General features: G+C 25.7%; 5 protein-coding genes across 8 annotated transcripts in view; 1 reads left to right on the forward strand and 4 right to left on the reverse strand.

Annotated features, from left to right (window-relative positions):
• LOC129606052 (profilin) overlaps nucleotides 1-2370 on the reverse strand; it is a 34213-nt gene extending 31843 nt beyond the window's left edge. For 2 of the 3 annotated variants that reach the window (XM_055516108.1, XM_055516107.1), the window contains exon 1: nucleotides 1763-2370. In XM_055516108.1, the coding sequence (XP_055372083.1) occupies nucleotides 1763-1873 (111 nt within the window). In that variant the 5' untranslated portion in view covers nucleotides 1874-2370. The remainder of the gene's footprint in view (nucleotides 1-1762) is intronic. The other variant, XM_055516106.1, reaches the window with a different exon arrangement.
• Nucleotides 2371-6741: 4371 nt separating this feature from the next.
• LOC129606074 (eukaryotic initiation factor 4A) lies at nucleotides 6742-15008 on the reverse strand. Of its 2 annotated transcripts, none has more exons than XM_055516162.1 (5): nucleotides 14882-15008; nucleotides 13250-13505; nucleotides 9623-10236; nucleotides 9343-9566; nucleotides 6742-8590 (listed from the first exon to the last, which is right to left on the reverse strand). In XM_055516162.1, the coding sequence occupies exons 2-5, from the start codon at nucleotides 13503-13505 to the stop codon at nucleotides 8446-8448; spliced, it is 1239 nt and encodes a 412-aa protein (XP_055372137.1). In that variant the 5' UTR covers nucleotides 14882-15008; the 3' UTR covers nucleotides 6742-8445. The 2 variants fall into 2 exon arrangements, with proteins under 2 accessions (XP_055372137.1, XP_055372138.1); XM_055516163.1 differs by lacking the exon at nucleotides 14882-15008 and adding an exon at nucleotides 14295-14313.
• A 4432-nt stretch (nucleotides 15009-19440) lies between these two features.
• On the forward strand, nucleotides 19441-21935 carry LOC129606145 (uncharacterized). Its single transcript, XM_055516266.1, has 4 exons — nucleotides 19441-19479; nucleotides 19752-20228; nucleotides 20642-20894; nucleotides 21365-21935. Exons 2-4 carry the CDS (start codon nucleotides 20153-20155, stop codon nucleotides 21795-21797), a joined length of 762 nt encoding a protein of 253 aa, XP_055372241.1. The 5' UTR covers nucleotides 19441-19479; nucleotides 19752-20152; the 3' UTR covers nucleotides 21798-21935.
• A 128-nt stretch (nucleotides 21936-22063) lies between these two features.
• On the reverse strand, nucleotides 22064-23454 carry LOC129606146 (ATP-dependent Clp protease proteolytic subunit). The gene is made up of 5 exons (XM_055516267.1): nucleotides 23295-23454; nucleotides 23042-23242; nucleotides 22842-22957; nucleotides 22598-22715; nucleotides 22064-22381 (listed from the first exon to the last, which is right to left on the reverse strand). Exons 1-5 carry the CDS (start codon nucleotides 23340-23342, stop codon nucleotides 22136-22138), a joined length of 729 nt encoding a protein of 242 aa, XP_055372242.1. The 5' UTR covers nucleotides 23343-23454; the 3' UTR covers nucleotides 22064-22135.
• Nucleotides 23455-24320: 866 nt separating this feature from the next.
• Nucleotides 24321-25257, reverse strand: LOC129606147 (brain protein I3). Its single transcript, XM_055516268.1, has 2 exons — nucleotides 25040-25257; nucleotides 24321-24882 (listed from the first exon to the last, which is right to left on the reverse strand). The coding sequence occupies exons 1-2, from the start codon at nucleotides 25110-25112 to the stop codon at nucleotides 24542-24544; spliced, it is 414 nt and encodes a 137-aa protein (XP_055372243.1). The 5' UTR covers nucleotides 25113-25257; the 3' UTR covers nucleotides 24321-24541.
• Between the last annotated feature and the right edge of the window lie 580 nt (nucleotides 25258-25837).

Here is a 25837-nt window from a genome sequence, read left to right on the forward strand (position 1 = left end):
CTTCTTTTTGTTCTTTTCGAATTGGGTATTTTTAACCATATTTCGTCATCGGCAGGTCATTCATTCTCTATTCAATATGCTCTTTAAGAATTCTCCGAATCTCAATTTTATATGATTTATTTAAAATTTAAGCTACTTATATTAGTTTTTTAATTATTTAACCATTTTCTCAAATATATGTACATACGTACATACCAGTTAGTTTAAAATAAAAAAAAAGAAGCAAAACAAAAAAATGAATCTTCTAAAAAGGTGAAAAAATCGATTTTCTGTGTAGAAAAAGTCGTTAAATGAAATTCGCGTATTCTTTACGTCATATTTGTATATGAATATAAAAATAATGTTTTTTAAGTGTGGTAGTTACTACCGCTGAATTACTGAATAAAATCAGAAAACCTGAAAACAGTCAAAAAAAAAAAAAAAAATAAGCTGTATAAATTATATCTCGTGGTCACACACAAACCGTATAATATACATATTGTTCGTATGTACATACATACATACATTATACAGTGCAGAGTACTGCTATCAAGAAATTTTCAAAAATTCGTTCTATATTCTTTCTTAATCTCTAATAATTTCTTTTTTTTTTCTTAAATAATAAACATTCATAGGCACATATGTATAACGATGCACATGCATGTTCAAAGGTTTATTAATTTGTAACTTTATGCTAAATTACTCAAAGACTGAATAATTAAATTACAGTCTGGATAAAAATTTAGAGGGATTTCATGAGTTTTTTATTTAGCCAAAATAATCTTGCTATATTTAATCCACATTCCACATACGAAACGCGTTTAAGAAAGTACATACATACACACATGCTTATGTAGTATTCGACACATTTGTTTCACACAAAATTAGTTCTTTTCTATAGAAATAGAATAATCAAGCAACAATGTTGCTATCATATAATACCTAACCAACGTGGATTTTCCTCGGCGAACTACTCACCACTTAATTCTTTTTTATTACTCTTCAAAAAGCAGTCGACTATTTGAATTTAAAAGTCGACTCAAATTTTTTTTTATTTTACACAAATGCAGTAACACAAATAGAAAAAAAAAGGATGAAAGAGATAAAGGAAGGTTTAATTTTCCTCTATATACCTTGAACTCTTTCATTCACTTGTATTTCAGCAATAATAACCAAAAATAACATTTTCAAAGATACTTTTTTGCTACCTATATACTGCTGCTACATAATACTACAGTAGAGGCTTTTATATTTTTTGTATTACGCTGAATTTTTTATTACTCAGTCTTCTTGATAATAAATATATACTTGTATGCATATACATATGTATACAAATTACAAATGGTTTATTGCTCGCTCATCGTTGATTCTTTCTTTACTTACTGATTATTTTTTTCTTTTTACTTTTTCATAAGCTACAATAATTTTTGTCTGTAGACATTTTCTTCTAAATATGGATACCTATTCTACTAATATAGAAGTGATTCAGAAAAGAAAGAAAAAAAAATAGACCGGCGTGTTGGTCACACCCTTGAACTTGCTTTGGGTAGATCCAGACATTTTTAACTATATTTAATTTTATATTTTAAAATATATATATTAGAAAATTTCTGTAACAAAATCCCTAAAAAATACATTCTTCAATTTAATTCTTGAATATTCAACATAAAATATGTACAAATATATATATATACATACATACATACATACTAAGGCATAGCGTATTACACGAACCAAAAGCCTTCGTTCATAAATGTATATGATAAATTTGAAAGTTACTAACCTCGAATCCTTTGGATTGGGCCCAAATGTTACCATCGTGTCCAGCGATAGCAGCTTTCGTCACACAATTGGAGGCCATCAATTGGTTATCTACGTAATCCTGCCAACTCATGGTTTTTTAATTTTTTTTTTTAAATTTACACAAGAATATGAGAAACTTTTTAAATTTAAATAAAAAGCAAAATTTTTTTGAATTGATTAATTTTTAAAAAAACACTAGATTTGATTTTTCTTTTTTTTTTTTGCTTTGTGTAGGCAAAAACTATTATATTTAAAATACACTTATAATTTCCAAAATAAAAAGATTTTTTCGTAAAACTGCAATTTCTTTTTATCTCAAATCACATAAGAGATATTAATTTTTTTATAATCTTCCAGCTTTCTTCTGACTTGACATAAAAATTTTACTGTCTGCCTTTTTCTTTTTTTTTCTCTTTTTGTTACTAACCACAAAAATTGGAAGCGAAATGTGAACGTGAAATTCCTTTTTTAACTTAACAAAAAATACTTTTTAAAAAAAATTATTTATTAAAAAACAGATTGGTGATTTTATTATTAAACAAAAATTTTAAAATAATTTTTTCCGGCTTTGAATTTATATATGAATGGAAACCTTCACGATTTTTTGCAAAATGCAATACTACACAAGAATAAAAAAAATCGACCGACTCCGATCCGACAAAATCACCGAATAAAATAAAAAATTAAAAATGGAAACGGCAAACAATTTTTCAGCAAAAAAAAAAGAAAAAAATTAAAAACTTCAAAAAGCAAATGAAGCAAAAATTGTAGTAGTAGTGCATAAAGAAAGTAAAAGAGAATGTGTTGGTGACATTTAACGAAAGACGCGTCAAAAATTTCAAAAAAAAAAAAGATGGCGGTTTCAAATGTGATGAGCTGCCATTGTTACAGTTTATCCTATTTTTAAATTTTAAATAATGTGGTGACCAAATACTAATTGATCCAGTTGTCCGATCACAGATATGTAAGCTTTCCTCCTCCAAAATTGGTACGGATTTGGTTTTCAAAATATTTTAGAAGAAATTTTAAAGTAATCGAGATCGTTAATATACACCATTAATAGAGTAACACTGGTGAGGTGACCAGCTGAGAACCAAGTCAAGTGTCGTCACGCCGTCTTTGTTGAGAGAACAAAGCTTAACAATAGAACTGCCACAACTATACATTTTATCATTTTTTTATTTCCTTTTATTCATTCAATTAATTAATAATTCATAAAAACTACAAAAATTACAGTTATTAAAAATAACACATAATTACATACATATATGTACATATAACTGAAAGTGTATTAAAAAACAAAAAAATATTTTGACAATTCAAGTTTAAAAGGTGAATTTAATTTACTTCAGTTTATCTTTACAAAATATCATATTTACAAATTAAAATATCAATCACAATTAAAATATCACACTGATTATAGTGACCGAATGTTAAAATAGGCAAGTTGATGGTCAGAAAATTGCATTATGTACACGAATGGCGTAAAATGTAATGACATTTATTTTGTGTCAGCCATTAATGCAAACGCCGTCGTGTAAACACAGGTATTAATAATATTACTTGAATAATATGAGCCTTCTTTAATTTCACATATTTAATTCCGAAACGGCCATTCAATTAAGAACAATTTGGACAACCGGAAATCCTCCAAATATCGAAGTTCAGATTTGACAGTTCCCAACAAAAATTTCACCCATTTCCGATACGCCAAACAATGTAAATATGTTAAAGCTCTTATAACTGAATTATTCTATATTGCCTGAAAATTTTAATATTTTCAACAATCTTGAATCACTTGACTTCTAATAATTTCACAAAAAACCAGCTTCGAACTTATTTTTACATTTTTTTCTTTCTATTAACCATTAAGTAAATGAAAGTAAGTAATGATAGCAACTTTACGGATCGACAAAAGTTTTTAAAATTGCTATGATCTTTTGGGTTATCAAAATTTTTGCATTTTGCAACAGCAAAATTCAGTCTATCATATTTTCAAGTGATAGGGTATATTTTACGAAGCTTGATATTCAAACGCTAGTGTAAAAAATAAAAAAAAGCCCGCCTACGCACAAGATTAATGTACTGCACCCTGTTTTAAGTATGAATAATAATTTTAATGCAATGTGACATTTTAATTGTCAATAATTTTTATAGTATCTACATAACTACATAATGTACCTATAAAAAAACAAAAATATTCCTTCAAAACTTTAAGAACACTAATTTTCAAACAGTGTGATCGAGAAAGGTATTCAACAATATACACTCCCGTCAAGCCAAACTCGGACACCTAGGAAATTAAAATACAAACCGAAAAAAAATTGTCTTTCAATATTGGTAGAAAAAAAAATATTCCCAATTAAAGTTTGTTTATTATAGTTAAAAAAAATATAAAAAAAATTTTGAATTCAGTTCATTAATAAAACAAAAAATAATAAAACCAAAAAAAAATTCAAAAATAACCGTCAAGAAAAACTTGGACACTTTGTAGTTTTCTTAGAAGTTTGTCAATGGGATAATGCGAGTTCCATTTTAAACATGTAAAATTTATATGTTAAACGAAATATTGAAAGTTTATTTCATTGTTTCAAAGTATTTTAAGGTCCAAAGACAAATTTATTTGAAAATGAGTCGTCAAAGAGGGACAAACCGCAATAGATGTTACAACATTTATAATTAAGTACTTTGAGGAAGGGAAATCAATTCGTGAAATATCGAAATTAGTTGAAAAAAGTCATTCAACGGTTCATGATATTAAAACGTTATAAAGAGTCAAAGACAGTAAAAAATAAACAAAAGTTGCTTCCATCGCCAAAAAGGATTTAAGAAAGAAATCAAGCACTACAACTATAAAAAACATGCTATACAAAGCTGGTCTATGAGATATAAAAGCTAGAAAGAAGCCCTAGATAAACAAGCTTAATGCATAAAAAAAAAAAATTAGCTTTTGTAAAAGAATTTGTGACAAAAGATTTTTTCTTTTGGGAAAACGTAATATTTACTTGTGAAAGTAAATTTATTATTTTTGGAATTGATGGAAATCCTTGTGTGGAGAAAACCCAATACAGAGCTAAATATAAAAAATTTACGACCAACCGTGAAACATGGCGCTGACTCATTAATAGTTTGGGGCTCTTTTTCTGCATCTGGGCCAGGAACAATTCATTTTATTGAAAGAAGAATGGACCAGAATGTTTATCTAGAAATTCTAAAAAAAAACTTCCGGACGCGGTTGCAAAATCAGCTCTTGAACAACCACAAAAAGTGGTTGTTCTACCAAAACAATGACCCAAAACATAAAGCTTATAAAATACGTACCTGGTTTAGTACTTTTCTAAATTTTTTCCTTTCACCCGTTCTCAAGAATATAAAAGCTTCAAATAAACATTTTTCAATTGGATTTGGAAAGGTCTTACAAATAACATGTCAAATTATTTTATTATTTGCGTATTTTTAGAAATACAAGCATTCGAACTACAGAAAAATCCAAAATTTTTCTTTCTTTTTTTTTATATTTCTTTGATCTACAATTTTATAGGAAATTTTTCGAAGAATCAATAAAAGTATTTTGTAGAATTTTTTCGAGTTTAATAGCAGTTTTCTAAAATTTTTTTTGAAAACTTTGTATCTCACGAACCGTTAATATTTGATAGCTGCTCTGGAAAAAGTTTTATTTCGATCCTCTAAGTATATATAGTTGCGTACCTTTCCGACTCATCCTGTATGTGGATAGAATTACATATCCTTAAATGTCGCATACCTCCTTTTTTGCGGTTCTATTTTAATTTCAAAGGAGATTGATTATTGGTTTGTTTGAATCGGCATGCAATTTTTATACCTGAGTACCTGAAGTCGCCTTGTAAGAAAAAAGGTTCTTTGAATTCAATTTTTTCTCGGTGAATTCTCTATCTTAAAAAAAATTATACTAGATTAATTTGAGTTGTACATGATAAAATTTTTTTAATATTTTCTCCATAATTTCTTAAGCGTATCATTTGAGATGGGACGCCTAAGAAAATGTAGGTGCTTGTTAGTTTGGAAAATAAAAGTTAGTTACATATTAATTTTTATGGTCGATTAAGAGTCAAGAGTACACAAATTAAAAAAAAATATACATATATATTTTTCGTTTATATTTTAATTTTTTTTTTTATTTTTCTATTTTTTAGCGGATAATCGCGTTTTTATCGCTTGTAATTAAATATTTATACAAGTGATTAAAAGGTATTATACGGAAAACTTTTGTTTTGGAAATTTCGAAAACTTTTAAATCATTTAAATTATTCGATTTAAAATGTCTCCTTCAATTTAATATAAATATTATAAATTTTTCTATTTCTATTAATTGGAGGACGTGGGCGAATATATGTATTAAATTTAAGAGAATGAAGATGTAATCGATAATGTAAAATGTTATTTGATTTTTTTTCTATCTAAATCAATATTGCAGTTAACAAGAGCATTGGTAGTGTCACTGATAATGCAAAAAAACAAATGTCACGTAATTAATAATGTTAATTTTTAAAATTCTTTGGGATTTTTGTAATAAAAAAATTTCAACTGCAAATTTTGTTTTTGAAAATTTTGAAGAGGATAAATTAGTTTTATTTAATAAAATTTAGTTCGAAATATTTTCAAATCAAAATTAATTTGTTGCTAAAACAGTTGTTAACCAGTTGAACGCAAAATTTGTGTACGAAAATTGATATGCAAGTTTTTTTGAGTTCCTCTTTTTTAGCGTCAATTGTTGATTCGCAGTTGACTTTCAGATGAAATTGTTGTCCACTAGCATTTGACAATATCGATTACATCTTATTTAAATGGATTTCCAAAATAAAATTCGGAAAATATACATATGTGTACGTATATACATATGTACATTTTTGAATTTGAACTAAATTCGAAGATAACTATAAAACTACTTTTCTAAAGAAATTATAATTTTCTAGGCAATAATTTACTTTTCTTCTTTTATTTACCATTTATTCAATTTTTACGTACAAAAAAAAAAAATCAATTTTTTTAAAAACAAAATTTACATTTCTTTTTACCTCTTCTAAGTTGAAATTTTCTTATTTTATTTAAAATACGATTATTTAAATTCAAAAAATTAAAAAAAAATTTATAACTAATTATTTTCATGAACTATATATTATTAAAATTAAAAAAAAAAGCAGAAATATTTCCTTGCTCTCCCCAAATACATATGTAAATGGGAAAGTAAAAATTACTATTTTAATAAGTTTTTGGGTAAAAATATTTTCTTTTTTACACTTACGTTTTCGAAAATATTCATAAAAAAAAATTCTATTTTTAATATTTTCACGCAATTTTACACTGTTGAAAAATTTAAACATATTATTAAGAAAATTTTCAATATCATTTATTAGGTTTTCTTTTTCCTTATCCAACAATGATAAATAAATCGAAGTTAAAAAAAAATGTGTGTAGTTTACAAAACTTCAATTTAATTTCTACTTAATCAAAAAATTGAAAATAAGATTGATAATCTAAAAAGAAATTTAAAATTTAATTATTTTATTTATTTTATAATTCTTCCAAACCCAATTTAAAACAAATAAGTCGATTTTTATTTTCAGTAAATATGAATTCATATGAATTTCTTTTATATAATTTTTTTATTGCTGTTGTTTGCAATTTTTTGAAAAATTTATTTTAATAATAAAAATAACTCTTATTAAAATTAAGATTTTTGTGTTATGCAATGAGCTGGGGCTTCTGTTATATCAAGTATTTCGATACGGAAAATTAAAAATAACGAAAATAATTAAAAAATTTCAAAATATAATTATAAAATTTCTACTAAAAAATATATATATATGTAGCTATATACAAATATTTTCTTTTTCAAAATGCAGGACACAAGAAATGTGTTTGCTGATCCTATATAATTAAAATAATTATGTAGGTAAAAAAATGATTTTAAAATGCTTAGGACTTTTTGTTGCAAAATATGTATTTTTATATTAGAAAATAATTTTATTGTAATATTGGGTTTAGAAAATAAACGGCGATAATATATATGTAATATAAAAGTGTGTTTTATTTTGATATAATTGAATTTTAATAAAAATAAATTTTAATTTGAGTTTTTGTTGTTCTTTAGTTAATTTATTATGAATGATTTATTTTAGCAGAATGTTTTTTTATTTTTTTGTTTTGTAGATGTGAATTTGCTTAAAAGGTTATTTCGCTTTTTTTTTAATTTTATAATTAATTTATTTAAAAATGGTTTTGTATGTATGTAATTTCTTTGTTTTCTTAATTTTTTCTCAATCATATGGAAATATTTTCTTTTACTTTGTTATTTAATTTTCGTAATTTCTTTTCTGTCGCAAACAAAAATATTTTTTTTTTGATTTGTTAAATTTATTATTAATTTGTTTTTAATTTTTTTTTAGTATAGTTGTTTTGAAAAGTTATTTTTTCTTTGTTTTTGTTTTTTGAAATAATTAAATTTAAATAAGAGTTTTTTTTTCTTATACTTTTTCTTTATTTTTTTATTATTTTTAAATAAATTTTGTGTTTTTTTGTAATTATAATTATAACTGCATCAGAATGCTTGTTGAATTATTTTGTTTTCTCCTTTTCTTCCTCCTTCGTGTAATTTTCTCTTCTGCTGCTTCTTTTTCTTTTAATTTAAATTAAATCAGCTATATTTGCTGGCATTTCTTCGATAGTTGTATGGTAAAATTGTTCAATATCTTTGAGGGTACGTTTATCATCTTCGGTAATGAAATTGATTGCAACACCTTTACGACCAAAACGACCACCACGACCGATTCTTAAAAAAAGAAAAGAGAAAAAAAAATTTAGATACATATATTTCTGATAAAACTAGTGAAATCCTGCAACAAAGTACAAAAATCTGAAATGGTTTAGTTAAACTTCACTTTTGCACATATTTCTTCCCAAGTCGTCAACATTTCTATAATTTTTTTTAAGTTTACTAAAACATCTTTTATAATTGGTATATTCAATGAGCAAAAAAAATTTCTAGCAAAGAGACTTATTCCACTTCTATAATCTCTTCTTTAAGTGGCTTAACCACGTTTCATTACGTTTTAAATCCATAAAAATAATCGTACAATTTTTTATGTAAGCTAATTTTTTTCGTTCAATTTGAATATGTTGTCTTAAAAACAATCGCTTTATTAATTACTTAGTTTCTTTTTTACGGATTTGTAAATTCACCCTTCAGAGTTATGTCGGATGAGATTCTGGTATACGGTTGTATAGTACCTCAGAATTATTGCAAAAATTTATGCAAAATCAATTTTTTTCTACATCAATTTTTTTGGAAAAATCATTATTGGAATTAAGCATAAATAAAAATTTGTATTTGTAAATATTTAATAATAATCTTTATGGTAGCAAAAGTTTATAAAAATTTGAAAATCAATTTCACCCTAAATTTATACTAAGAGCTTACTACATACAATATGTATGTATTTATTAAACTGTTAAACAATAAAATACATTATGAATTTTAGATTAAAAAATTACGAAATTATAAAGTTAATTATTTACACTTACCTATGAATGTAATTTTCACGATTTGAGGGCAAATCATAATTAATAACTAAGGAAACTTGTTGAACGTCGATACCACGAGCCAACAGATCTGTTGTAATTAACACCCGAGAAGACCCAGAACGGAACTGCTTCATAATTACTTCGCGATCTTTTTGTTCCATATCGCCATGCATTGCTGATACAGTAAAATGATAGTTACTCATTTCTTGGGTTAATTGATCGACCTAAGAATTTTGAATCGTTAAATAAAATTTTTCAATATAATTCATTTCGGTTTTACCTTGCGCCTTGTATTGCAAAAGATGACCGATTGCGTGATTGAAAGTGTATCATACAAATCGCACAATGTACCCAATTTCCAAGTTTCTTGTTTTACATTAACAAAGAATTGTTTAATACCTTCCAAAGTTAATTCCTCTTTTTTCACCAAAATTCTAATTGGGTCTCTCATAAAACAATTTGTTACTTCCAAAACATCAGCTGGCATTGTAGCTGAAAGTAAAATAACTTGTACATCACCTGGAAGTAAACGGAACACATCTTCAATTTGATCCCTAAAACCACGCGATAACATTTCATCAGCTTCATCCAATACAAACAATTTTATGGCATTAGTACGTAAACATTTACGGTTGATCATATCGAATACGCGGCCAGGAGTTCCTACAACAACATGACATCCAGATTCTAGTTTACGTACATCTTCACGCACATTTGTTCCACCTATACATGCATGACATTGTGCTTTCATAAATTCACCCAATGATAATACAACACGTTGAATTTGTGTTGCCAATTCACGGGTAGGAGCCAAAATTAAAGCTTGACAATCACCGATACTTGTATCAATTTGTTGCAATATTGCAATAGAGAATGTTGCCGTTTTACCAGTACCTAAAAGAAAATATAATAAAAAAAAAATTATATAATTATAAAAAATTCTTAAAAGATCACGAAAGAAAAAAATATAACGAATTTATTACTGTTTCTAAAAACGATTTATACACTGAAAATGTAATTTATTTTCATTTTCAGTTATGTTAAAAAATGTTATAGATTTTTATTCTAGTCCGCATTTTTAACGTCTATTTTGAACGATATTTATAAAAAGACGTAGTCTATGAGACATTTTTTATTTTGAACATTCTTATGTAATAAAAAATTTGCTACAATTACGTTAAAAAACTTATTTGTATGTATTTTTTTTAATATTTCCAAGTATTGATAACGATTCATTGTTATTTAAACATTTTATTTTAAGTGTTTAGGTATTTACATATATAAATATTGTTATAGAGTTGCATAAAAGTGTTACAATTCTCTTTTGAGATTAATCATGTCATGATAACAAATTTGAAAAACTTTAAGTAGAATGCTTAACTTTAAGTAGAAGATCAATAGATTTTATGAGAAAAAAAAAAATTTTAATCGTCCATAATGTACACGTCATACAATACAAATATATTTGTAAATAATAATAAAAAAAACATACATATTTTAACAAACAAAAACTTATTTTTATCTTAAGGCTTATTTTAATTAATTACGTAAACGTAATCGCAACCTTGACATAATTTCGAAAATAAGGAAGCAATATTTTAAAAAAGTTAATTTCATTTTATTCCTTTTATTATAATAAGTATTTGTTCACATTGCCTTCTTATTTATAGTTCACCCCCACTTTATTTATTTAAAATTTGACCTAGAATAAAAAAATTATTCAATTTGATCATTTGAAAATAAATAATTAAAAAAAAACAAAGGAGCAAAAAACAAAAGCTTTTTTCAAAAACTTGATCTTCGATATTTTTGAATATCCCGAAGATCATATTTATTTTTATTAAAATATTGTTTAATAAAAACTTAAATCAATAACGTTGGTTTAAGACTGTTCATCATAAATATTGAAAAAAAAAGACAAAAAAAAACCAAAACACATTATTTTTTAAAGAAAAGAAAAATATATTGGACATATTCCAAAATTTATGGCAATAGTGTTATTATTATTGTTGTTATTCAAACATGAGAAAAAATTAGACAAAATTTATAAAAATCGCTGACAAATTGAACAAAAAAATGTTGTTTTTATGTTATATTAATACTTGTTGATATACAAAGTTTTCCGATTAAATATAAGGTTTATTTCATTTAGTAATTAAAAAAAAAACAATTGTAGTTTAGAAAAAGAAGTAGGAAATACTAGCCCTACATACGTATAAAATTATATAAATAGAAAAAGACGTCTGACAAGTTAATTTGATTTCTTTGCTTTTTAAACGTTTGTAAATTAAAGTACATACCAATCTGCTATAAATTAGACCATGTTCCTGAATGTGAAATGATCCAATTTTTATGTGAACTTCAAATTTCAACTAATAATTTTATTTTGATCTTACAAATTATAATTTTATATTAGATTTTATTTTGAGATTCCCGGTTTTAACTACATATCTCATTTCCATATTATAAATTTTATTATATAGTGATTGATTTAAAACGTTTAAAATACAAAAAAAAAAGGAATTCAAACATGCAGTTAACCTAATTTTAGCTTAAAACAATAGATATTTATATAAACGCAATGCAAAACAATAACTGAACAATGCAAAAATAACTACGTATTCTATTCTATAAAATTAAATCCGCTGTCATACTGATTTCACTCTATTGCGAAAAATTAGGCATTTTTATGAACAAATTATGTTAGTAAATTTGTTTGTAAACACAAATATAGCGAAGTTTTCGTTATATATCGTGATGTACGGCGTTTATGAGAAGTTCTAATTTGTATTTTAAATTTTCTCACATATTATTGCATTTTTTTTATAAAATAATTTATTTTTGTATAATAAAAATATGAATTTGTATCTTTTTTTCATATTAAAATAATAATAATATTTATTTTAACCACGGATATAAAAAGATTTTTTTTTTACTGTAGTCCAGCGTTATATTGTTAACTTTCATAAATACGAATAATTAAACAACACCAACTGGACAAAATGCTAATATGTAAAATGCATTATGTACCTACCTATATAATCTATAATCAAACTTTTGCTTTGTACTATTAGAAATGCTTCACTATAACCAATATATTAGAAAAATTTTATGGTACTAACAAAAGTATTTTTCAACTTCTGATTAAACTTTTGAAAATTTCTACTTTAATAGGTACTTACTCCCCACAATTTGTGAGACCTTGAACTTACAAACAAAATTGGAGAATATTTTACTTAATCAATATTTAAAAAATTATATGTATGTATATATGCAGATATTTGGAAAAAAATCTTATGTACTATACAAAGGCTACATTTTTATTTCGTTTCAAAAATAAATATTTCAACTGGAAAAAAATAATTTATTTTGTCATAAAACACTAATTATTTTAAACTAACTTGATTTTAAATTACCTCTTCCTTTTATGAAAAGCCATTGAAAATTCTAATTGTTGCACTCACATAAATGGATACATACATTTTGCTTATTAGTGTAAAAAAAAATACTAGAACTTGAATATTAAAATCCGAAAAATTCATACATACATAAATACATATTAAAATTTATTGCTGATGAATTGAAATAATTTTGATTTGATTTTATGAAGTATTAACACATAATATATTATATTAAAATGTGTATGCACATACGAGATAATATAGTATATAAGTACACATTGCAAAAATTATTATCCGCCATTTATTTTTGATTCACTAGGTTTTATACAGATTTTAAAGTTCCATCAAAGTAAAAATCAACATTTAACCTTCCTACCTAACGGAAGGAACTTCTGAGAAGCCTAAGTACTTAATTATATAATTTAATTTGACAATTTATGTTTTAATTATACTTACATTATATTATAAAATAAAATACAGAGTTCGAATATAATCCTTTAACTAACCTGACTGAGCTTGAGCAATTACATCATATCCTCGCATACATGGAATAATAGCCCGTTGTTGAATAGCTGAAGGTTTTTCAAAACCGTAACCATAAATTCCTCTAAGTAATTCCTCTTTTAATTGCATATCATCGAAATTGTCATACACTTCTTCCCAATTCGATTCAATTACGCTCTCCGGCTCCACATTTGCTGATCTATTATCATGCTGTGGTTCTTCTGATGAAGTTTCGTCACGTCGATCACGATCACCCATCTAAAGTTAAATATAGAAAAACTTATATTTTTAGTTATTCTTTAAAAGAAAGCGAACTGAAATAAAAAAATTTTGTATCTCTTAAATTATGTTGAATTAATTTTTTTTTCAATTTATAAGTGATTAAATATATTCTTACTTCAATGATTAATTATTGAAAAATAATCATTGTTTTAGCTGAGGCATTTCTAGAGATAAAACTATTCATTTCGAAATATCGATTGGTTTGCTTACTACATACTTATATTAGTAAGGATAGGTATATGTATGTATGCACGTAAAATAACATACATGTAGTGCAATGCATATTCTTTTATATGTACATTTTTGCAAGTGATTTTCCCGGTAAATTACCAATTTTTTTGAATTTCTACAAATTATTTTTAAATGAATGCCAAAGAAAAATTTTTATTCTACTTTAAATTTTTTTTAAAGAAATAATCAAATATTTTATCAACTTATGAGCAATTTTGTTATTTGCCGAAAATACGTCAATTTTCTATAAGTACAAAATATTATAGCAAATAAAAAGCTTAATTTTTTATTATCCAGTTAAAAACATTTTTTAAATGCATGTTTTAAAAAACAAAAAATATTTCGTAATTTTTTTTTAAATTTTCCTTTAAAATTTCAAAAAAAAAATTAATATAAAAATTTGTAATGGTGTATAACGTAGTTGGTAATTTTTTTCTTCGCCATTTATATTTAAGTGGAACATTGAAAAACATTCAATGCCATTATAAAACGCTTTAACTGAATACTAAAAATGTTAGCCTAAAATATGCGTACTTTACTTATTCTAAAATTTTTATTTAATTTTCAATAATTAATTATTTAAAAAAAATAAAACAGAAATTTCAAGTGTGAATTGCAAAATTTATGATTAAAGTTACTGGCTTATTCAGTGGTCTGAGTCACACACAACTCACCACTTTCGAACAACTTCAAACTCAAAATTAGAAAGAAAAAGAAAAAAAAAATAAACCTTTCTACAAATTTGTGATAGTCGGCATTTCAAATAGAAATTTTTGATTAAGCCTTTTTAAACAAAATGAAATTGCAAAAACTTCATTCTTTATTGGAATTTTACAATACAAATTGAATAACGCAAAACAATTATATTTTTCTCTCGCACAGAATAAGAGAAAATTTAAATGTAAAACCTTTCTAACCAAAAAAAATTTCTATTCAACCCTATTGTTTCACCCGTGTCGAAGTTTCAACTTTCTAAGTAAATTTATTTAAAGATTTTAAAATGAATTTTTTGTCAATAAATATTAAAATATTGAGATATTTTTTACACCATTCACTTCAAAATTAATTAAACTATAAATTTGAACAAAAATATTGAATTTATTTTAATAATTAATACTAACATTTCACAAAAAATTGATTTGGCACTTTTACACACGTGCTAATTTTGCTTTAAAACCAAGCGAAGGAACCATATTGGATTTTTTTTTACTGGCCGTCTTTTTGACACACACATATGCAAAAAATGTCGGCCTTTTCCAGCAAAATAAATTTGTAAAAAAGAGACAACAAAATATCACTACCTCTTTCTTATATTATATTTTGTTTTTGTAATAGAAACTAAAAAATGGTTCTTGCGTAGTGGTTTCGTTAAAATATAATTATTATTTGACGAAAGATATTGACAACTTCGAATAATTGTCATAAAAACCATTTACCAGCAAACAAAAAATCCAAAAATCATATAAGATTTTCACATTTTGATTTTTACACATTCGATATATAAATTTTTAGTTCCGGTTGTTATGATGTTTTAAATTCTATACACAATATTGATGTGATTTTAACACACTTTCCGGTTTTCGCTTAAGAGCAAAAAAAAACTTAAAAACATAAAACAGTTTCATAACATTATCAAATTAGGTCTAATTTTTTTTTAAATGTACATATACTTAAATTTACAAATCTGTACTAAAAAAAAAACAGGCTTGGCATAAGATCTAAACTTAAAAATAAAAGTGGGCATAGATAGCTATACAATAAATGTGGCATATTTTACGTTTTTTTGCATATTCATGTCTTTTATACTTTTTTTGAATTTATGTTAAGTTTCTTCGGGAGATCGTATTAAATGTTAACTGAGTTATCTTAGTAAATATATAAAAACCTTCAAAACTGGATTTAAAAAAATTCGATTTAAAACTAATATGAGTAATTTCTTGACAACTTCAAAGAATATCTTAAAATCATGTTAACACTTTAAGCTATAAATACTCGCATAATCAGATGTTGCAATACACTCCAAAAATTTACATTAGCAAAAAAAAATTACGATAAAATATAACTAAGAAGTGGTGCACGAAATGAAAATGCAACTTCAAAGCAACATTTTGAAACTGTATTATTTTCCAATTTTGCACCTATCGCCTGTTAATATTTATGACTTGATAACAGGTTTAGGTAGTTAATTTTTGCAAATACAGCAATTATATCTACCACTTTTTCTGATTTGCATCTTAATTTTGTTTCTTTCGCTGTAAGCCAAAAGATTTTGCAATTGTCAAATTTTGCAGAGCATTGTATTCCGATTATATATTGCAGAGCATTATATTCTGCGTATAACTTTAATCGTATAACTAAGTTAACATCAAAAACAATGAAAATTTTTTTTTTGTTCTGAAAACAGGGGCTTGGATCTGTTGTATTGAATTCATTGTGATTTCCCTACATGAAGTTGGGGACCGTTCATATAATATACGAAACAACTTTTTTTATTTGACAGCTAAATGCCAAATTTGGCATAAAACGCATGTATTTAAAAAGTAAAATAACTGAATTTTTAAATTTTTAAAAAAGATTTTACGATAATTCAAGGGATTTTCCGATTTCAACTCAAATTTAAATCGTTATTAAATATAAAAACAAAATTTTTTAATAGATAAATATTGTTTTAACCAATTTTTTTACCAAAAATTATTTCATTTTTTGACAATTAATTTTAACATACTATATATTTTATTTTTTAATCATGTTTTTTAAAACTAGTCAAGAGGTTTACTAATTTTAATAAATGATGTGACATCTTTAATTTTCGTATCGTTTAAAAAACTATTTTGCACAATATAACAGGAACAGGTACATAAGCACAGATAGATAATGATTATTAATCCTATGGAAAACACTCCTATACAACTCAATATGTTGATAATAGCGCCATCTCTTTCTGTATGAGAAACTATTTTGTTTTTAGCGGCACCTGTGGAACAAATGGAAAAAAATTTTGTATTTTAAAAAAAAAATTTTTTTTTTTCAATGGTTTTTTTTCAATGGTTGTATTTTAAATAATTTCAAACGCTTATCTTTATTTTTGTTGGTTTTATATTACTTTTTTTTGGTTTTATATTACTAAATTTGCCTTACCATTTGTAACGCTAAGAAATAAAGGTTTGATCAGCATTGAAATTTGAATCAATTTACCTTTGTCTGTCCGTCCGTCCATCTGTCCGCCCGTCCCCACGGTAACTCAAAAACAAATTGAGCTAAGTTCACCAAATTTTTAGAAATGATTTATTATAGTAATTGCCAGACCCCTATTTAAATTGGTTATGATCGGGGTACTGGTTCAGGTACCTGCCATAGAACTTCAATATTTATTTGACTACCTCTTAGAAACTGTAAAAACTGTGGTATTGAAATGTCACACAAGCGAATATATTAGTATTTGAAAAATGTCGTTGAAATTGCTTGACTCCCCCTGGTAGCTGCAATACAACTTCAAAAGTTATTTGGCATTATCTCAGAAATTTTTGGAGTTATAATATAGAAATTTCGTGAAAGCAAGTGTATTATTAGAGCTGTTATGTGTAATAAAACTTCCTAACTCTTTGTGGTGGTAGCCATGCAACTTCAAAAGCAGTTTTACTATATCTTAGAAAATATTGAAAAAACAGTACTGAAATTGTGCATAAATTAATATGGTAATACGGCAACTTAAAGTCATAGTCTGTCCCATAGTCAGCTACGGCATATTTACCCGCCACATAGGACAACAAATTCGTACGCGGATGTCACAGAGTTGACACGGTTAACTCTATTTTTTTTACTTTTTTTATTAAACATACAAAATCAGAAAAAGAACATATCGGCATACATATGTATACACATAATATGCAGCAGATAACCTTTTTTTTCTGCCTCATTTTTATCTTGGATGCGCTTAAATGTATGTAAAGATATGATTAACGGTACACTTTTTGCATTATTATGAAATACAAAAAGAATTTTTCTTCCGACGCATCGCCAAGTTGTGTATAGCAGCACGTTTTAATTGCAGATGAAAAAACATAATAATGAAGTCTTTAAGTTGACCTAAGCAATCAAAACTTCTTTATTTCAAATAGTTTCTGTGTGAAGCTGGGTGAGAAAATATTTTGGTGAAAAATGCAAGTGTACAACTTTTCCTTTTGAACTTTTTTTTTTGTATTTTTGCTCTTGGTGCAAAGGACTGTAAATTTTTTGATTAATTAATTAAAAAAAAGTAAAAAGTGGTTGGTGTATTAGGGCCCTTTTACACGTATGCTCACATGAAAACTTTAACTTTCTGTTTAGATATTGGACTTATAATAGTTCTATCAATTAATTAAATATAATGGATAGGAATCTGGCCGAAAGTTATTCTTCATATTCAGTGTAATGCATACATACACACAGCCATATGTACTTATCGTACCCAATACCCACACGGTTTTGCATTGTTATTAAATTAAACTATGCTTACTCATAATTACATGCTTATATTACATAAGAAAACAAACGAATAAACGAAGAGCAATTAATTTTAATTGAATTAGAATGGAATTTATACCAAGCACAATTTAACAGAGAGTTTTATAGTGCTGCTATGGCTGTCTAATCCATATAATGAATATCGTTAATATTCTATTCATGGATATTTAAGTATGTAATATAATATGTCTGTAGAAATAAGACGTACGTTATGTAGGTACCTATTCAAAAAGATCATAAAAAACTGAACCAAATGGAAAAATTAACATATTATAATGAAGAAATTTTTATTTTTATAATTAATAAAGTGGATACATAGAATATACATATGTGTGTTTATGTACTATTATAGTAAATAAAAATACACAATTATCTTTATTCTTGACTTCAAAATAAATACAGTAATATCACATCAGGTAATAAGCTGGATTGCAATTACAGCTCATTGGTTGGATTGAAATATTGAAATTATGGAATTTTAGGGTTTTTCGTTTATGCATACTGCGCTGAAAGTTCTACATTAGAACTAAAATTTCTAAGTCGCAGCGTTAAACAGTACAATAGTAGTAATGAACGAAAAACCCCTGGAAATAACTTGCGATTTATCACCGTTCCATCAAACTCGCTTTATAGCATTAAAACAGTAGGTTTTCTTGAACTGTTCATGGGTAGCATTAAAACGGTAGGTTTTCTTAAAAGCAGTGATAATTAATTTACAGTACGTTCCGCTACAAGATTTTGAATTAATATTATTCAAATCATGAATTTTATTGAGACTTTACTGTGAAATATCTTGTTAACTGATCAAAAATAAATTTAAAATCAATAAAAGAATTTCTTTGTTTTCTATTTCAATAGCTTCTATTTTGCTTTTTGTAAAATTAAGCTCTTGCAACTACCATATACGGCATACATTATGTAAGATATTCTTTATATCCTACATACATACATATAATATGTATAGGCACTATCGTATGAGTAAATAAAGATACCAATTCTAAATTTTGTCTCTTGTCCATTAAAATTTAATTAATTTTTTGAAATTTGTTTTTATTTTCTTATGAAATTACTCATGCAGTAAAATATATAATACACAAACATAATAAAAAAGGAAATAAGAGCAGATTGCTAATATTTTATCCATTATGTAATTACATTAGTTCCAATTCAGTTACTGAAAGAGAATTTTGTTTTTGTATACAAAAAAAATAAAGGTGTGAGTGCGATCATATAAAAGTTATTATAAAAAATTTAATTTAAGAGAATTTATGAAATCTCTTAATAATATTTTATTGTTAATACTTTTGTGTTGGAAAAGCAGGTGAAGAGTAAACACATACATCTACCTGCATTAGTAAGAATTTATTTTCACAACACCAACCATTTAATAAAGGTAAAACACCTATGTAAATGGAAAAACACGTTAAACTTTGATAATAATTTAAAAAAAAAAAAAAAACTTGTTTTTTTCTTTTAAAATTATTTTAGTACAGTGAGATTAGCTCTCAGTGATGAGAAACAAAGCTTGTGTTCTTTATTATAAGAAAATAAAAGTAAAATTATTTTCTTAAAAATATTCTTAAAGGTACAAACGCATGCAAAGCGTACCTGGAATACAAATTTAATATTTGTAAACAATAATTAAAAAATATTAAAATTAGTTAAAAATCGTTTTAAAGAAATAAAAATAATTTTAAATTATAAACTGAAATAAAATAAAAAATTCAGAATTTTATTTAGAAAGACTAAAGCGTTTATTGGTGGAAAATTATTTAGTTAAAAGAAATTCAATTATAGCTTGCATAAACAATAAAAAAAAAGAGGAAAGAAAACAACTGAAAACGCCCATGTTTTGTGCTCAGATCACCGATTTTTAATTAAATGATAATATGGATCAATATAGCGCTGAAAAAGGATTAGCAATATTTTATCCATTAATTATATTATTGTCATTCATTTGTACAGGTACTAAATAATTTTATATTTTAAATAATTAATATTTATATACTTACATATATATATACCTACTTACTAAAGTACATATAAATAATTTATTGATATTTTAATCATCAAAATTATCAATATTTTATCTAGGTACTAGATTAAATTTATCAAAGGCTTTTTTTATTATAAAGTAGACATTGGTATATACAACATAAGTATGTATGGATGTACATATGTAAACAAAATAAGCATTTTTTTGGTTAACAGAGTGTTATGCATGTACATGCTTATTTACATCCATATGTATACTAAATATAACATAAAAATATTACATATAATGAAACTGAAATTTCAAAAGAATACATCTACTTCAATATTATCAAAATCATATTTATCCGATTACTAATATAATGCTTGTTTTTTTTTTTTTTAAGTTTGTTCAACTGTTTTATGGAATCATTGGAAATATGTTTTGGACTTATGCCCAGAAACTAATTGTGGTTGTTTCTTGTATGGTCGATCAACTTATTCTACATATGAAGGAGGTCATATAGCTTATTGTCATTTCGCTGCTTATGGAATGGTTTTTCCAATAATATTTTCATTAATCTTTGGATCCTATCATGTTTATCGAGTGTGTATGGGTAAAGGTAAACCACGGACTGGTACTGCAACTGTTAGACAAAGGTGAGAAATGATTAAATTGTATAATAAACGTTAAAAAAGTTTAAATGTGATTTATAATAATCAAGTTACACCTAAAGCTAATAGATTTTTTACCATTGTGATTTAAACAAAAATTATATTTCTATTAGCTTTTGTCGAACCTTTAGCTTTATATCGAACTTTGATAGCTGCCTATACATACTACAAAATGTGTTGTGATTATTGGAATTATTCAGTTAGTTGCTAATTTGTAATACTTCTTTACTTATTCTATTCCTCATTCAGTAAAATGTGCAATAATAATTAAGAAATTATGTCTATTTGTAATTTGATCAACTTTCATTCCCTAATTAACATAAAATTTTCAAATTTTTTTAATTATTCACGATATACGTTCATACATTGTATTTATGTATATACATACATATTACACATGAAACATCATAAATAAGTAGTTTTAAGAAAACTATAATTTTCAATTACAATTGCAGAAGTTGCGAGGTTGTTGTTGTAACAACAGAAGCTGAAATGTTATACAATGAAATTTCACCAAATTACTGGAAACCTGCTACTGTTGTTAGCTGTTTTATGTTACTTTATATGCTTGTTTATTCCTCAATTTATACGGATGGTTTCGAAACATCTTGTAAACAATATCGTGAAACAGTATTAAAACAGATACAAGGTTTTGGGAATATTGTGCCAGTTATTAAAGGCCGATTGTCCTGCGCCGCAATTTTTGATTTTATGGATTATTTAGAAAAGGAAATCGTTACTTGGGATAGAAGAAGATATGGACGAATAAATTCAGCAGCATGTTTTTACATTACGTTGGTAGGTGCTTGGATGATCGTTTTTTCATGGTTAATTATAACAGTTATTAATATAATTCAATTAAGACGAAGTCGCGCTCTTAGAGTTTAAATTAGATTTAGAATATATTTAACGTCTAATGTTAAGTGCATAAAATCCATGATCCATAATATTAAAATATTATGTTATTCATTGTTTTTTTTTTATCTTTCATTCTAAAATTGAGTCTATGAGAATTTTTGCAATTTTAAAATTAATGTTAATGTAATTTAATTTAGATAATAACTAAGACTTAGTTTTAAAAACCAGAAAAATATTGAAAAAATATATGGATATCCACACTCAATTACTTAGGGTGAACAATAATGAAATAATAATTTTATTAAAAAATTTTAATTTTGTTTTTCTTTTGATTAAATACAAAATGAATAATATACATAATTACAATTCTATTTCGAGTCAGTTTTTTGACTTTCTTTAATTTTTTCTTCTTCAAGAACAGTAGGTGGATGTTCTAAGACATGATCAATTAATCCTAAAGCTTTAGCTTCCTCAGGACTCATAAATGTATCACGTTCCATTTTTTCAGTTAATAGTTCAAAACTTTGCTTAGTGTGCTTTTCATAAATCTTAGTCAATTGTTTTTTAAGTTTAATTATTTCTTCAGCTTGAATTTGAATATCAGTGGCTTGCCCCTATAAATGTAAATTTTATTCTGTGCTTTGAAAGGGGCTATAAACGACCAACTTGATTTACAATTTTGCTATATTGGAAATTATAGTCTATGAAACAGTAAAGTTTTTTGTCAATGCAGAGTTGAACTTGTATATATATACATAACTTAATTTGTAATTAAACTGGTCATTTATAATGCCCTTTGAAAAATTTAGTCTACAGTGTTATATACATACATGTGCTCCTCCAGAGGGTTGATGTATCATGATTCTTGAATTTGGTAAAGAATAACGCATTCCTGCTGTTCCAGCTGCTAAGAGTAAGGAGCCCATTGATGAGGCTTGCCCAACACACCTGTTAGTAAAATAAATTTGCCATAAACTCGTAACTAATAAGATGCAAGGTTCTGTAGGTACATAGGTACTACATATGTATGTAACCATGTATTTTCTCTTGTAAGTAAAAAGTAATTTTGCTTACCATGTTGCTATTGGAGGTTTAACATATTGCATTGTATCATAGATAGCCAATCCTGCCGTTACAACTCCGCCAGGAGAATTGATATACATATGAATAGGTTTAGTTCCATTTTCAGACTAAAATATTTTATCAGTTTATTATAAATTAATTGTACAGATAAGTGTTTATGTATATACATATGTAAATACTAAACAACTTGCCTGTAAAAATAACAATTGCGCGACTACTAATGAACTCATGCCATCTTGAATTGGCCCCATAATACAAATAATTCTTTCTTTCAATAGTCTAGAAAATATATCATAGGCTCTTTCACCTCGACCGGTCTGTTCTATGACTATTGGTACCATTCCAAACAAATTAGGTCTAGTAGAGCTAAATTGTTTTTTACATTGTGATACCTAAAATGCTTGAATAACATACATATTATGTTTTTATATTTACATTACTTACAAATTTTTGGTTAAAATAATTTGATGTGGCTTTAAAAATTTTATTCATTTTGTATCTCTATATTTAATTATTTATCAACTATATTTCTTAAAGTAGGTACTAGGTTCTTCAAAAACTATTTGATAAATTTGTTTATTAATTTATTGTGACACGATGATAACTATGTCAAAATCAGCTGAGAAATTAAACTCCATCTAGCGTCTTTTTGTAAAAGCAAATGATGTGAAAAAATTTTTGTTTATATAAAAAAAAATTATTGAAAAATTGTTTTCCTGTTTTTGCATTGAATTATCCAAAAGATAAAAAATAATCTTATTTAAAAACACATAAAGCGTTTAATAGAAAAAAAACTTAATTATCTACCAAAGTACTAAACCCAACAGACTACAATAAAATATTTGGAAATGAGATTTATGGCTTACATAAGCGCATGGCTGAATTCACAACAGCAGTGACTGCATTTATATTACCTGCAGTGTGTACAATAATGCAAAAATCTGCATTTTTTATTGCCCGATTTAGGAATTGTGTGTAACTGCATATAAAACTACTGAAATTAAATTGGAAAGAAAATTTAATATTGATGAAATATAACAACATACACGGAAAGATTCTGTTAAACTATTTCAAGGATTATTAATGAACCGGTAATTAGAAAAGCAAGAAAAATCTGCTATCTGCAAACTTTCTGCACAGGAATAAGTTCACGTGCTCATTGAAGAAATTATTAAACTATACAATATTTATGCGGATATAACGTAAATTACGTACACTAATCAATATTTTCAGTTTGATTCCGTTTTTTTTATTACCTCCTAGAAATCGTTATTTAATCTTCATATAGGAGCCAGAATACTCGTTACCTATGCCATTTATCTTTTATTTAGCTTTATGTTTTTATGCTGTAGCTTCTCATATAGCCTATGCAAATACATATGTATTTCATATATTATGCTTTTCAGTCGATTACAACCACATTTTTTAAATTTACCACCAAAATAAGTAATTTAAACTAAAAAACAAACATTATTCGACTAATATGTATTTTATTTTAAGTTTAAACAAGTTTACAAATATTCAAAATTTAAAAATTTCTTATGCAGTTAATTTTCTTAATATTAATAATAAGTAATAATGCAACAAAATAAAAACATTTTATTATCGATATAACCCTTATATCATAATTAAAAATATAAAACATGTAATATGTATAAGATTTTTTGGCTTGGAAAAACTGTTATATGAATTCAAAATTCAGCACCACAATGTGTGCATCGTTTCTGTCGCATGAGCAAGCAAAATAGTATACCAATTGGAAAAAATAATATCGCACAAAGCCAACCAAGGCAAGGATAATCATTTTCTAAAATTCCAATACGACATGCTGGACAGCCACCAACAATAATAATTTCTGTTGGAATAGTTATTGCTGCAGTTGGATGTATACTTCCATAAGAAGGTACATATCCTTTAGCCAGTGGTGGTGGTGGAGCTGTTGGATTCGATTGTGGAATAGAATAACTTGATGGAATATCAGAAGGCTGATAATTTGGTAAATTTATACCAGGCTGATTTGTTCCGGTCTCATCTATAATTCAACAGGGTAGGAAGTCCAATATTCATAAATATATTTTTTATTATGTTATGCATAAATATATGTTATAGAATTCAAATAAAACAGAAATATTTTTGTACTTAAATTAATAAAATATTATGAATTCAAGTATTTAAATATTGATACTCACTTGCTGATGCGTTTGTTGTTGTTGTTTCATTAATAACAGCAAAATAAGACGGAGGTGGATCAGGATTTTGCATATTTTATAAATTGGAATTTTTCCGAATAAAAATTTAAAGTAATTGCGATATTTTTTTAAATTTTAAAACAAAGGTATTTCGAAACCTGCACAAATTTTAAAACAAGTTTATTTGATTAAGTACTACAGAGTAAAAACAGGGTGGATGACACTTAACAGAAAAACAAAAGTCACATTAAATTAAGGCCTTTGAAGATATTTATTTTGTTGAGCAGGGCTGCGCAGTGATGTGTTATCTAAAAATTGTGTCTTTAATTAATTTTTTTATTTGTTTGTTAAAGACACAAATGTGACAGCAAAAACAAATTGAATAAATTTTGTATACATTTTAGAAAAAAACAAGATACACAACACCAAATAATTCTTCCCATTCGAAAATTACATTACACAAATATATGATAGTTACTAACTTGCCGAGTAAAATAGCGAAAAAGAAGATCAGACCATTAGTCTGTAATTTGTAGAAGAAAAATATGTCAAGCAAAAATTTATTAATTCTGAAGCGACATTCAAAAACTTATATGATATTGTCAAACAGTTAATGGCAACTAACCACGGCTGACAGACATACGGATTTTTTGTAATATGAAGCAACTAACAGATAAATTTTTTATACATACATACATATTTACTAACTTATTGACATTTCTTTTCATTCGTATTTTTTAAACAATCCTATTTAAGATAAATTTTTAGCTATAAACATGTAAAACATGTGAAAATGAG

This window comes from Condylostylus longicornis, unplaced genomic scaffold, assembly GCF_029603195.1.
Source record: "Condylostylus longicornis isolate FDR11 unplaced genomic scaffold, ASM2960319v2 ptg000017l, whole genome shotgun sequence".
Taxonomy (NCBI): Eukaryota; Metazoa; Arthropoda; class Insecta; order Diptera; family Dolichopodidae; genus Condylostylus; species Condylostylus longicornis.